Below are 13,656 nucleotides of genomic sequence, written 5' to 3' on the forward strand. Positions count from 1 at the left end.
ATGAGGCCAGCATCACCTTGATCCCCAAACCAGACAAGGATCCCATCAAAAAAGAGAACTAAAGACCAATATCCTTGATGAACACAGATGCGAAAATTCTCACCAAAATACTAGCCAATAGGATTCAACAGTACATTAAAAGGATTATTCACCACGACCAAGTGGGATTTATTCCAGGGCTGCAAGTTTGGTTCAACATCCGCAAATCAATGTGATACAACACATTAATAAAAGAAAGAACAAGAACCATATGATACTCTCCATAGATGCTGAAAAAGCATTTGACAAAGTACAGCATCCCTTCCTGATCAAAACTCTTCAAAGTGTAGGGATAGAGGCCACATACCTCAATATTATCAAAGCCATCTATGAAAAACCCACCGCAAATATCATTCTCAATGGAGAAAAACTGAAAGCTTTTCCGCTAAGTTCAGGAACACGGCAGGGATGTCCATTATCACCACTGCTATTCAACATAGTACTAGAAGTCCTAGGCTCAGCAATCAGACAACAAAAAGAAATTAAAGGCATCCAAATCAGCAAAGAAGAAGTCAAACTATCACTCTTCGCAGATGATGTGATACTATATGTGGAAAACCCAAAAGACTCCACTCCAAAACTGCTAGAACTTGTACAGGAATTCAGTAAAGTGTCAGGATATAAAATCAATGCACAGAAATCAGTTGCGTTTCTCTACACCAACAAGACAGAGAAAGAGAAATTAAGGAGTCAATCCCATTTACAATTGCAACCAAAACTATAAGATACCTAGGAATAAACCTAACCAAAGAGGCTAAGAATCTATACTCAGAAAACTATAAGGTACTCATGAAAGAAATTGAGGAGGACACAAAGAAATGGAAAAATATTCCATGCTCCTGGATTGGAAGAATAAATATTGTGAAAATGTCTATGCTACCTAAAGCAATCTACACATTTAATGCAATTCCTATCAAAGTACCATCCATTTTTTTCAAAGAAATGGAACAAATAATCCTAAAATTTATATGGAAACAGAAAAGACCTCAAATAGCCAAAGGAATACTGAAAAAGAAAGCCAAAGTTGGTGGCATCACAATTCCGGACTTCAAGCTCTATTACAAAGCTGTCATCATCAAGACAGCATGGTACTGGCACAAAAACAGACACATAGATCAATGGAACAGAATAGAGAGCCCAGAAATAGACCCTCAACTCTATGGTCAACTAATCTTCGACAAAGCAGGAAAGAATGTCCAATGGAAAAAAGACAGCCTCTTCAATAAATGGTGTTGGGAAAATTGGACAGCCACATGCAGAAAAATGAAATTGGATCATTTCCTTACACCACACACGAAAATAGACTCAAAATGGATGAAGGACCTCAATGTGAGAAAGGAATCCATCAAAATCCTTGAGGAGAACACAGGCAGCAACCTCTTCGACCTCAGCTGCAGCAACATCTTCCTAGGAACATCGCCAAAGACAAGGGAAGCAAGGGCAAAAATGAACTATTGGGATTTTATTAAGATCAAAAGCTTTTGCACAGCAAAGGGAACAGTTAACAAAACCAAAAGACAACTGACAGAACGGGAGAAGATATTTGCAAACGACATATCAGATAAAGGGCTAGTGTCCAGAATCTATAAAGAACTTAGCAAACTCAACACCCAAAGAACAAATAATCCAATCAAGAAATGGGCAGAAGACACGAACAGACATTTCTGCAAAGAAGACATCCAGATGGCCAACAGACACATGAAAAAGTGCTCCATATCACTCGGCATCAGGGAAATACAAATCAAAACCACAATGAGATACCACCTCACACCAGTCAGAATGGCTAAAATTAACAAGTCAGGAAATGACAGATGCTGGCGAGGATGCGGAGAAAGGGGGACCCTCCTACACTGTTGGTGGGAATGCAAGCTGGTGCAACCACTCTGGAAAACAGCATAGAGGTTCCTCAAAATGCTGAAAATAGAACTACCCTATGACCCAGCAATTGCACTACTGGGTATTTACCCTAAAGATACAAACGTAGTGATCCGAAGGGGCACGTGCACCCGAATGTTTATAGCAGCAATGTCTACAATAGCCAAACTATGGAAAGAACCTAGATGTTCATCAACAGACAAATGGATAAAGAAGATGTGGTATATATACACAATGGAATACTATGCAGCCATCAAAAGAAATGAAATCTTGCCATTTGCGACGACGTGGATGGAACTAGAGTGTATCATGCTTAGCGAAATAAGTCAATCGGAGAAAGACAACTATCATATGATCTCCCTGATATGAGGGAGAGGAGATGCAACATGGGGGTTAAGGGGGTAGGAGAAGAGTAAATGAAACAAGATGGGATTGGGAGGGAGACAAACCATAAGTGACTCTTAATCTCACAAAACAAACTGAGGGTTGATGGGGGGCAGGGGGTTGGGGGGGTGGGGTTATGGACATTGGGGAGGGTATGTGCTATGGTGAGTGCTGTGAAGTGTGTAAACCTGGCGATTCACAGACCTGTACCCCTGGGGATAAAAATATATTATATGGTTATAAAAAATAAAATTTAAAAAAAAAAAAAAAGTTCCAACAGGTGTGCCTGGGTAGCTCACTGGGTTAAAGCCTCTGCCTTCAGCTCCGGTCATGATCCCAGGGTCCTGGGGTAGAGCCCCACATGAGGCTCTCTGCTCAGCAGGGAGCCTGCTTCCCTTCCTCTCTCTCTCTGCCTGCCTCTCTGCCTACTTGTGATCTCTGTCAATTAAATAAATAAAATCTAAAAAAAAAGTTCCAACAAAGCAGAATCTAAAAGATCTATATGATCATTCTTGCTGAGCTTATGTAAATAATTATGCTGTTTGTTAAAACTGGACTTGTTTTTAAATAAGTTAGTCTTCTTCGGCTATCTCTGGGAATGAGGGTTATTATAGAGAGAAATTATGTTTCAATAACACACCTTTGCTGATGTTAAATTTTAGTTCTGATTGTCTTTGACTGTTGTTTGCCTAAGCTAGACAACTTGAGGTAAACTCCAGAGAAACTACCACAACAGCTCATGTATAGACAATCTCCTTGCTTGTTATTCTGTGGAATAACAGGACCCCATGGGCATATGGTTATTTGAACAACTGGGAAATGGGATAGATTCCCAAGTAAGTGTATAACTCACCTATCACCTTGGCCAATTCTATGTGGCTGGGATGACAAGATCATTCTTTAAAAGCCAGAGGGTACCAGATGGGGATAATGGATGGCCCCACTTTCTTTATGATTAGACAGGATGATATACCTGGGGGTGCTCTTATTTCCTGAGACAAGTCTTCTCCCATTTGCCAGTGACTCCTTGTAATTAGGATACTGTTAAGGCTGGACCTCAAACAAAAAGGGCGTCTTGAAGGTTTCATCCCTCATAGTCTTTTATCCAAGAAGCCACCTCTACTGACATACAGTAGCAAACAAAGGCTCTAACCAAGCATACAGCAGCCCTCCTGGTAAAAAGAGTCTCAAAGCTCATTATGGGGTTCTAGGATTTACTTAGGACTGCAATATAAAATAAGCAAAACAGGATGCTTGCTCAGCAGGACTCTAAATGATACTACGCAGGCACTGGATGCACTCAAGCCAAGAATTAAATGAAGTCAGAGAAGCACTTCCCAAGAACTGCGCCACTATTGCTACACCACTTGGGGTGCGAAAACTTCACATGTGTTTTAACATTACAGTTAATTCCTGCAAGGTATCCCAATTAACAGGGGACCTTTGTGATCAATTAAGATCAAGATATCCACTGATCTATTTGATAAAATTGGTAACTGAGGATCTTACTTAAGGGATGTGATCACAATTTGGGGCCTAAGAAATGTTCATCCTTTTCCATGTGCTGAGGCATGTACCCCTTGCTGCCCATCATGACCCCCTGGAGCCACACCACGATCCCCTGGACCAACCCCTGAATAGATTCTAACTGCCATACAGCCCACCACCCCATTTCAGCAGGAAGCAGCCAGAGTGGTGACCAACCCATTCTCTAACGGCAGGTAAGTTTACTATTCCAGGGAGAGGAATGAGTAAGGGATAGGCAGGACTAGGTAGGGAGAGATAGATAGGGGGCTCTGCGATCAGGTCACAGAAATCCTAAAAATGTGGAGAAGTGGGGAAACCAGAGGTAAGGGAACAAACTGGACCATCCTGTTAGGTGTGGGGGGTGGGTGTCTTTTATGATAAAACCTGTGGCGAACAAAGAATAATGAGACCCTAGTGGAGGTGGGCCATTGAAAGTGTTATCAATAGTCCTTGCTCAGTGGTGATATCGATAGAGATGTTAAAAGGATTTAAGTTCCTTGGTTGGCTTTCTATAAAAGACCAACCCTAAAGGCCCTCCTAGGCCTGTCCGGACCCCTCTCTCTGCAGAGCTTTTTCTCTATTTTCACTTAATAAATTTCTATTATCTTTGCTTACATAAATAAATAAATAAATATTTTTAAAAAGGGATCACTGATCCTACAACTACTTCTCTTTCCTGGGACTTAACACTAATATATTTTTTCAATTTTTTCCATTGAAAACATGTTGTTCCTGGGACTCCTGGGTGGCTCAGTAGATAAGCATCTGCTTTCAGCTCAGGTCATGATCTCAGGGTCCTGGGATTAAACCCTGTGTCTGGCTCTCTGCTTGGCGGGTAGCCTGCTTCTCCTGCTCCTCGCCCACTCACGCCCTGCCGTGCTCTCTGTAGCTATCTCTGTCTCTCTCTTAAATAAATAAAATCTTAAAAAAAGAGAGAGAGAGAAAAAAAAAGACACCTCCCCATGTCTTTCGTGTTCGACTGTAACTGCTGTGAGGGCAGCGGGTTTCTGTGTCATTCATTCATGTCACCCTAGCATGTACAGTTAGTTCCAGGCACGCTGTGAGTGCTCAGTTACTTGTTAACTCAATACAAGCTGGAAGACAGAAAAAATATAAGATTAAGACAGCAAAATAGAACAAAGAGTGAAGAGGAGGAGAAATGGACTAAATCAAAAAGAAAAGAGATGACCATGTGGGAAACCAAATGTGCCAGTTAACAGTAGGCTAAGGGGAAAAAAAGGAAGAACTGGCCTGTGTGAAAAAGACTTAGAAAATAAATCCAAAAATCAAGACGAAACTTGTTTAAAACAGCTTTTACACCTGAGCTGAGGTGTTCAATCCACTAACGAAGTGGAAGGAAGCCATCATCCAGACTGGAGATGCTCAGGACACCACACAAAGATATAAAGTTCAGCTCACACATTCAAGGAAATGTCAGGGCTTACTTAGGCTCTTACACACTGTGTTTCTCCTGAACATGATTAATTTTTTTCAGTATACCCACTAAAATGATTTCTCAAAACAGAAAGAAATATATTCAAATAAATGTCAACTTTTTGTGTGAATTTCAGACAGACACAGATGTTTAGCTTTACCAATGACTAAAGTTTTAAAGTAAATAATTCAACTCTGAATTCTCTCTCCCTCCAGTCAGAACAACAGTCCCATTTCCTTGCTAGAGATGGGACTGGCCTTCAGGAGACCTTGTGCCTCTACCAGAAATCACATCGCTTTTCTAGGTAGGACCATTTAGCCCCATCTCCCAGAAAAGTTTTCATCATTTGAGAATCACAGTGAATGAGACTCAAGCCAGCAAAGCAAAGACTCCTACAGAGAACGTGCACATGATGTCACACAGAACTCGAGACATATTTTTTTAACTGATGAATGTGAAGTTTTTCTGCTTTTTCTTTGCATTTTCTGGGAAGGAGTAAAATTAATAGAAGGTACAACTAAGGAGAAAAAATATGTAACTTTCTATTTCTTTTTTTTTTTTTTAAGATTTTATTTAGTTATTTGTCAGAGAGAGAGAGAGAAAGAGCACAAACACGAAATAGGGCAGCCAGAGAAGCCTGATTCCTGCTGAGCAAGGAACCCAATGTGGGACTCAGTCCTGAGACCATGACCTGAGCTGAAGGCAGTCACTTACCAACTGAGCCACCCAGGCATCCTCATTTTCTATTTCTGATAATCAAGAAAGATGTCCAAAAAAAGTTAAAAGAGGAACATTTAAAGAAGAGGCTTCTGGGGCATCTGGGTGGTTCAGCTGGTTGGGCATCCGACTCTTGATTTAGGCTCAGGTCATGATCTCAGGGTCCTGAGATCAAGCATCCTTTGGGCTTCATGCTCAGTGTGGAGGTCTGCTTGAGATTCTCTCTCACCCCCTCTTCCTCTACCCCTCCCCCACATGTGTGCACGCACTCTCTCTCTCTCTCTCTCTCTCAAATAAATAAATAAATAAATCTAAAAAAAAAAAGAAGAGACTTCTAAGTGACAAAAAAAAAAACTTTGAAGTAAACTTTTAAAATAATAACTTATAAATAAGTAATCTTATGCTTATAATGCAGGTGCAGGCTCAAGGAGAAGGAGAGAGAAAGGAAGAAAGGAGATGGACTGGCATTTTCTTCCTAGAGTTTTATGTTTTCTGCCAACAAAATTGGCTTTTTCTTTAAACAACTCAGCTTAGTTCAAATTAGCAAAGTAGAGGGGCACCTGGGTGGCTCAGTGGGTTAAAGCCTCTGCCTTCGGCTCAGGTCATGATCTCAGGGTCTTGGGATCGAGCCCCACATCGGGCTCTCTGCTCCACAAGCAAGGAGGCTGCTTCTCCATCTCTCTCTGCCTGCCTCTCTGCCTACTGATCTCTCTCTATCAAATAAATAAATTAAATTAAATTAAATTAAAAAATTTAAAAAAAAATTAGCAAAGTAGAAAATTACAGCCTGCTCCATAATTTAATCAGAGATACCCACTGTCAATTCTTTGGTATGTAACATTTCACACCTTCTGCATGAAATATGGCTATATAATATACAGGCTATTCATTATTTACAAAAGCCAAAAAGTGGGAACAAGCCAAATGTCCATTTTCTGATGAATGAATAAATAAATTGTGGTACAGCCATATAATGGATTATTATTCAGCAATAAAAAGAAATGAAACACTGACACACACCACAACATGGGTGACCCTTGCAACACTATGCTGACTGAAAGAAGGCAGTTACAAGACACCATGCATTATTTAATTGCATCCATATGAAATGTCCAGAATAGGCAAATCCATAGAGACAGAAAGTAGATCCATAGTAGCTTAGGGCTGGTGGGTAGAACAAGAATGCCAATGCCTATGGGGGTACTTTTTAGGGGGGAATAAAAATGTTCTAAAAGGAGACAGATTATGGTGATGGTTGTGTAGCCCCAAGACAATATGAAAGAACACTGAATTTTACACTTTAAGTAGGCAAATTATATGGTATGTGGATTATAGCTCAATAAAGTTGTAAAATACAAGCAAGAAAGATTTATATAGACTGTCCTGCAACTACCTTCTTAATTTCTCATAGACAGTGTTTTACATCAGTAAGATCTACAACTATGCCGTTATATGTGACTGTACAATGTCCCACTGTATGGGTATACTGACGTTTACTTACTCGATGCTTTACTTTAGACAGGAACTTATTTCTAATCACTGTATTAAACACTTAAGCATGTACACATCTTTGCATACCTGTATCACTGTTTTCTTAAAAAGAAAAAAAAAAGAATAGAACTGAGGGCAAACGGTCTGCACTCTATAAATTGAAACATATTGCCTGCTTGTCCTCCAGAAAGGTCATACTAGTTAATGTTCATTGCAAAGGAAAACAAGAACAGTTTTTTTCTCTATATTTACATCAGTGCTGAACATCATCAAACGACTTAATCTCTGCTAATGGCAGGAGACATAATTTTTATGTATATACTTTTTTTAAGACTTTATTAATTTGAGAGAGAAAGAGAACATGCACATGTAAGAGCCAGGGGAGAGGCAGAGAGGAAGAAGCAGGGAGCCCAATGTGGGGTTCGATACCAGGACCCCCAGATAATGACCTGAGCTGAAGGCAGAGGCTTAACTGACTGAGCCATGATTATTAAGAATAGTCATTTTTAATAGTCATTTGATATGATAGCTGTCTATACTTCTGTCCCTTATTCATTCTTTAGTTATCTTCTTTTAAAATCTTACTTATTTAACTGGAAGAGAGAGTGAGAGAAACAGCAGGAGCAGGGGGAGGGGCAGAAGGAGAGGAAGAAGCAGACTCCCCACTGAGCATGGAACCCGATGGATGCGGGGCTCGACACCAGGACCATGACCCGAGCTGAAGGCAGACACTTAACTGACTAAGCCACCCAGACACCCCAATTCTTTAGTCATCTTTATTAATTTTTCTGACGTATGCTACAAATCGTTCTTACCAACTTGTCTTTTAACTTTGCTCATGGCAGCTCTCTCCTTACACATTCTAATAATTTATACCTTAAATTTATTGCTTTTTTCTTTATGGTATCTGACCTTAATGCCTAGCCTTTTGCCATCCCAGTGTCATAAAAAAAATATCCTGTATTTTCTTCTAGCATTATATTTTCTTCCTTTTATGTCTCAACTGAACAATCCATTCATTCCCTACTCATTGTCAGTCCTACGGCGTGCTTGAATTCTTTAATTCAGGCCGGTGAAATGTTTAAAAGATGACTTACCTAATTCTTGAGCCCAATTTATGATAGTACCAGTGTCTCCTGCATTGCTTTCAGCTAAGCATACAACTTCTTGGCCAATCTTCCACCCAATTAGAGGATAAAACCCTTAAAAACAAAAAAACAATATAAGTCAAATGTAATAAACAGATAATTCATTACAGAGACATCTACAATTTTGACTAACAATTGGATTATCTTAAAAAAATAGCAAAGTGGCTCTGAAGTCCGTGATCTCACAAGTTTCTAACCTCATAGCCTCAGTCTCCTCAACTGTAAAATGGTCTGCCTCAGACAGCTCCTATAAGAATAAACTGAATTAAAGCATAAAAAACTTAGTGTGTGCCTGGTATTTAATATGAACAATAAACATTGGCTTTTAGTAGCCGTAGGCATATCTATGTCTCTAAAAACACACAAACAGAGCCAACTACACTATTTTATTTATTTGTGAAGGCTCCTAAGTAGAAACAACCTAATACCATGATGAAATTTTCTATCTTCCATTTTCCAAGTTAGGGGGAAAGGAAGATCTTGAGGTGGGATTGAAGGTAAGAAAAGTATTTTAAAACTACCTCTTTCTAACCATGTTAAGAGACCACAGCCCAGATTAAGAGCCCACAGGCCTTCTAGGGTATAGTTCCACAATCTAAATTTCTTGGTTTACATATCCTAGGATGTCTTCCATCAGGGAAACCAATTTCTTGGCAACAGTCATTAAATATGTGTAGAATATTAATTGAGAATTACCACCCCCCAAAAAAATCACAAAAAGAACTGCTAACTCATAAGAGAAAAGTTAGAGGCCTAGAAAAATGCTTTAGGCAAATATTATAGATATTACAGGTAAATATTTAGTAAACTGACCAAAATACCCTAATACTGAGTTTTCTATAATATCTGTCTCTGGGCACCTGGGTGGCTCAGTGGGTTAGGCCTCTGCCTTCAGCTCAGGTTGTGATCTCAGGGTCCTGGGATTGAGCCCCGCATCAGGCTTTCTGCTCAGCGGGAAGCCTGCTTCCCCCTCTCTCTCTGTCTGCCTCTCTGCCTACTTGTGATTTCTGTCAAATAAATAAATAAAACCTTTAAAAAAAATAATATCTGTCTCATTTTTTTATGCTTTTAAGGAAAACAGGAAAATAGAAATTAACTGTCTCTAAGAATAACAGTGAAAAATATGTTAGAAAGTACTCAATATAAAATGGGAAAAGTGTCACAAAAGTTAAATATGAAGTGATATTTTATCAATAAAAAGGATAAATTCTAACTATTTACCTCCAACACTATGTTGAAGGTTATTTCCAGTATTAATATCCAAAAATGTCCCAGTTCCCATAGTTAGTTTCACATCTCCTGTGTGGAAGCAGCACTCTCCAAACATGGCTGACTGCTGATCGGCGACCTGCCAAAAATATTCAAATATAAGATGGCTGGGCATGAGCAGTGGCCCATTTCACTGTATCCCACTGTCTCCTATATTGTATTCTCATGGGTCAACATCTTATTTTCTTTTCTCCTTTTCCTTAAGGAAAAAAAAAGAAAGCCCTGGAAAGAACAAAGAGCAACAATAAGCTAGAAGTCTCTTCAGGACTAACATTGTGTGGTAACCAATGTGCCTCAGGAATTTTTAGTAGGCAATCTACTTTATGACTTTTAAATATCACAGGAAAAATCTGAGAAATAAAGGTCGGAATAAAAATTATCCAGAAAAAAAACAAAGATTTTTCAACTTAAAAGTGGTTTCATTCATTCATTCATTCATTCAAAATAACTGACCTCACAAATTTCTCTTTTAATAAGAGTGATATGTGTATGCTTAATATAAAGAGATATAGGTCAAAAGTACACATTCCCAACTATAAATTTTTGTTAAAAGAAAAATTATAACATTTTGTTAAAATAATTAAATGTAAATTGTCAAGTAACAATGTTCAACAGAGTAAATTTTAAAGCTCTATTTGGCTTTATTAATTGATGCATCCATTCTAGCAGAGGTGAGCTCCAAATGGCTAAAGAAAAGGAAAGTTTTTAAAAGTAGAATAAGAACAGAGAAAAAAGGAAACTATTAGCAAAGAACCCATTGTTTTGGGAACAGTTGCCCTCCTAAGGTGGACAGAAGGGGTCTATCATTAAATTTCCTAACGCTGACCCAGAAATTCCCATGTTGACTGGGTAAGGGTTACATTTCTGGGGAGCTGAAACTACAGGTGGGTTAGCTATTAAGTCTTGGTTTACTGGCTTGGAGCTGCCACCTTAGGCCTGTGTTTTTCTTATTAACAATTTCCTCTCTTTTGATCAGATTCTCAGTTTAACTGAGAAATGCGATCAAAATTTAAAGCATTAGCAGCATTCTCCATCACCACTCCAGAGTTCTCACAGCTGTTACTGATCCTCTGTGTGGTATTCACAGGTCATGATGGTTTTTTGCTTAATTTCTGTGATATTCACAGGTTACAACTTCAGGTTTACAATTTTTAGTCAGTTGTCTTCTTCATTCCTTTTCTAATGTTTCCGTCTTAGGGAGATCATTTGCTTGGTGCTTGGCAGCTAACATGCATGTAAAGCTTTTGAGAGAATACAATGTACCAGAAAGATTATTACGATAACTATAAACAGGATAATTCCCCGTATTTGGAGTGTACTTCAAAGCCATGGTTCCCAAGACCCAAAACAATTAAAATCAAATAAGTCAAAGAAAGACCCCACTGAAGACGTTACTCTCTAAAGCCAAGCACCTTGCTCAGTGATCTTTTTTTTTTTAATTTTTTTAATCATTTTTTTTTTATTTTCAGCATAACAGTATTCATCGTTTTTGTACCACACCCAGTGCTCCATGCAATCCATGCCCTCTCTAATACCCACCACCTGGTTCCCCCAACCTCCCACCCCCCCACCTCTTCAAACCCTTCAGTCTCTCATGGTTCACCCCCCCTTCCAATTTCCCCCAACTCCCTTCTCCGAACTCCCCATGTCCTCCATGCTATTTGTTATGCTCCACAAATAAGTGAAACCATATGATAATTGACTCTCTCTGCTTGACTTATTTCACTCAGCATAATCTCTTCCAGTCCCGTCCCTGTTGCTACAAAAGTTGGGTATTCATCCTTTCTGATGGAGGCATAATACTCCATAGTGTATGTAATTAAGTTTCGAAATCCCCAGAAGGGTTAGTCCAAATACAGCAGGTGGTGCTGACCAGAGCAGAGATTCCCCCTTGCTGGGCTAAAAAATAATCGAGGGCTATCCTACTATCAAGAACAGCCTTGGCTAAAGAATCTAAGGATGGCTATTGGGCCTCTGCTGCTTTAGCAGCAGATTCTGCAGTAATTTCAAGAACTGAGGGGAATTTCCTGATCATAGGCTCATTTACATTTACCCCTAACCAGGGAAGTAGGGACCTACCAAGAGGAGTGAATTCCTGAATCATGAAAACCTCCTGGCAGGTCCTTTCTAGCTCAACAATGTAACTTCAAGGGAGTCGCCCAAAGAGTTGTCTTATTTTGCTTGTGAAAAATTAGGGGTTCAGTTAGATTTTTTCCTACCCTGAACTAAAAGGTTATTGTAAATTCCAAAGACCCTGAAGCAATGGCCTGTGGAGAAACAGATGATAGCATTAACTTTCCAGGCTAATGCCAGAATAAAAGAAAGGAGAAGGAGAAAGGGTTGTACACTTAGTTAAAGTTTAGTCTTGATTCATCCCACATCAGCTACTTCTTTTCCTCATCAATTTGATTTGGAGGTGTCTCCAGCATCTCTAGAAGACCTGGTTGGAGGTGGAACCTTTGCAAGCTGTGAGATATGTACTCAAGGCTCCATCCCTTCTAGTTTTGTAGCAGTGTCAGTGATCAGGAGCATCTGGTAAGATTCCTCTTCCAGTGGGGCTCAAGGGCCATCTTCTTCTGCTAATGTTTCCAGAATACTTAATTATCCCGGCTCAGTATACAAGTTTCTGATAGAATTCCAAGAAGTTCTGCAAGGTTTTCATTAAGGTTCGTATGATTTGCCCAGTGAGGTGGATGCCTTGATCACTGGAGATTGTGGAAGGTATGTCCCAAACGGGAAACACATTTTCTAATAGTTTTCTTGCTACTGTGAGGGCATCACAGTCTTGCAGCAGGGAAAGGCTTCGACCCATCCACAAAACATACAATGAATAACAAGAACATACGGGTAACCCCTAGTAACTAGCAGCTGGAATGAAGTCCAGCTGCAGGTGTTAAAGGGTCCAGAGGGGTAGGTCTGAGGCTCTGGCAACAAAATCAGTTTTCCCAGGATGACCTGACAAGTCAGGAATTGCTGGTAGATTATTTTTACAATATTACAGAAGTCTCCCCACCAATGTCTATTCATAATTTTGGGTCATCTTGAATGCCCTATGGTTAGTGAAGGAATTTAAAAACTGAAAAATAGGGCGCCTGGGTGGCTCAGTGGGTTAATAAGCCTCTGCCTTCGGCTCAGGTCATGATCTCAGGGTCCTGGGATCGAGTCCCGCATCGGGTTCTCTGCTTGGCAGGGAGCCTGCTTTCTCCTCTCTCTCTCTCTGTCTGCCTCTCTGCCTACTTGTGATCTCTGTCAAATAAATAAATAAAATATTAAAAAAAAAAAACCTGAAAAATAGGGTTTACCAGGGAACTGGGAAAAACTAAGCAGCCATCTTAGTTTTCCCATAGCCCCAACTATTCATTTAATTGACAGCCAGCATTTACCCACCTTTATTCCTCTGATTCAGCAGCAGACCGTTGCCATGTTACAGGACATCAGGATGGCAAAAGTGTGGCAATGAGGGGCTTTTTTTTTTTTTTTTCCAGAAGCAGAATGGACTTTCTGCACACGTGTCAAAATCTTACAACATAAATAAGGTCTTTTTTATTCGATAATGCTTCTGATGTAATTTAACATATCACATAAGCTTAAATAGTTTAGCAAATTCTTTGGTATGCTCCAGGTCAAAAACACTTAAGCCAATGAAAAGTCCAAACAAACAAACAAACAAACTTCATCCTCTTAAAGCAGAGAGAAAACCAAATTCTCATTTTGCACTGGCTTAGTTTTGATACTAAAACTTACCTGTTCCAATCTTTAGTCAGTCCTGAC

At 39.6% G+C, this 13,656-nt stretch overlaps 1 protein-coding gene across 3 annotated transcripts in view; it reads right to left on the reverse strand.

Moving 5' to 3' along the window:
• GK5 (glycerol kinase 5) overlaps nt 1-13,656 on the reverse strand; it is an 84,764-nt gene that overhangs the window by 28,434 nt on the left and 42,674 nt on the right. For all 3 annotated transcript variants that reach the window (XM_032852390.1, XM_032852391.1, XM_032852392.1), the window contains 2 exons: nt 9,838-9,964; nt 8,566-8,670 (listed from right to left, as the gene is read on the reverse strand). In XM_032852390.1, the coding sequence (XP_032708281.1) occupies nt 8,566-8,670; nt 9,838-9,964 (232 nt within the window). The remainder of the gene's footprint in view (nt 1-8,565; nt 8,671-9,837; nt 9,965-13,656) is intronic.

Source organism: Lontra canadensis, unplaced genomic scaffold (assembly GCF_010015895.1).
Source record: "Lontra canadensis isolate GAN:19392208 unplaced genomic scaffold, GSC_riverotter_1.0 scaffold6, whole genome shotgun sequence".
Taxonomy (NCBI): Eukaryota; Metazoa; Chordata; class Mammalia; order Carnivora; family Mustelidae; genus Lontra; species Lontra canadensis.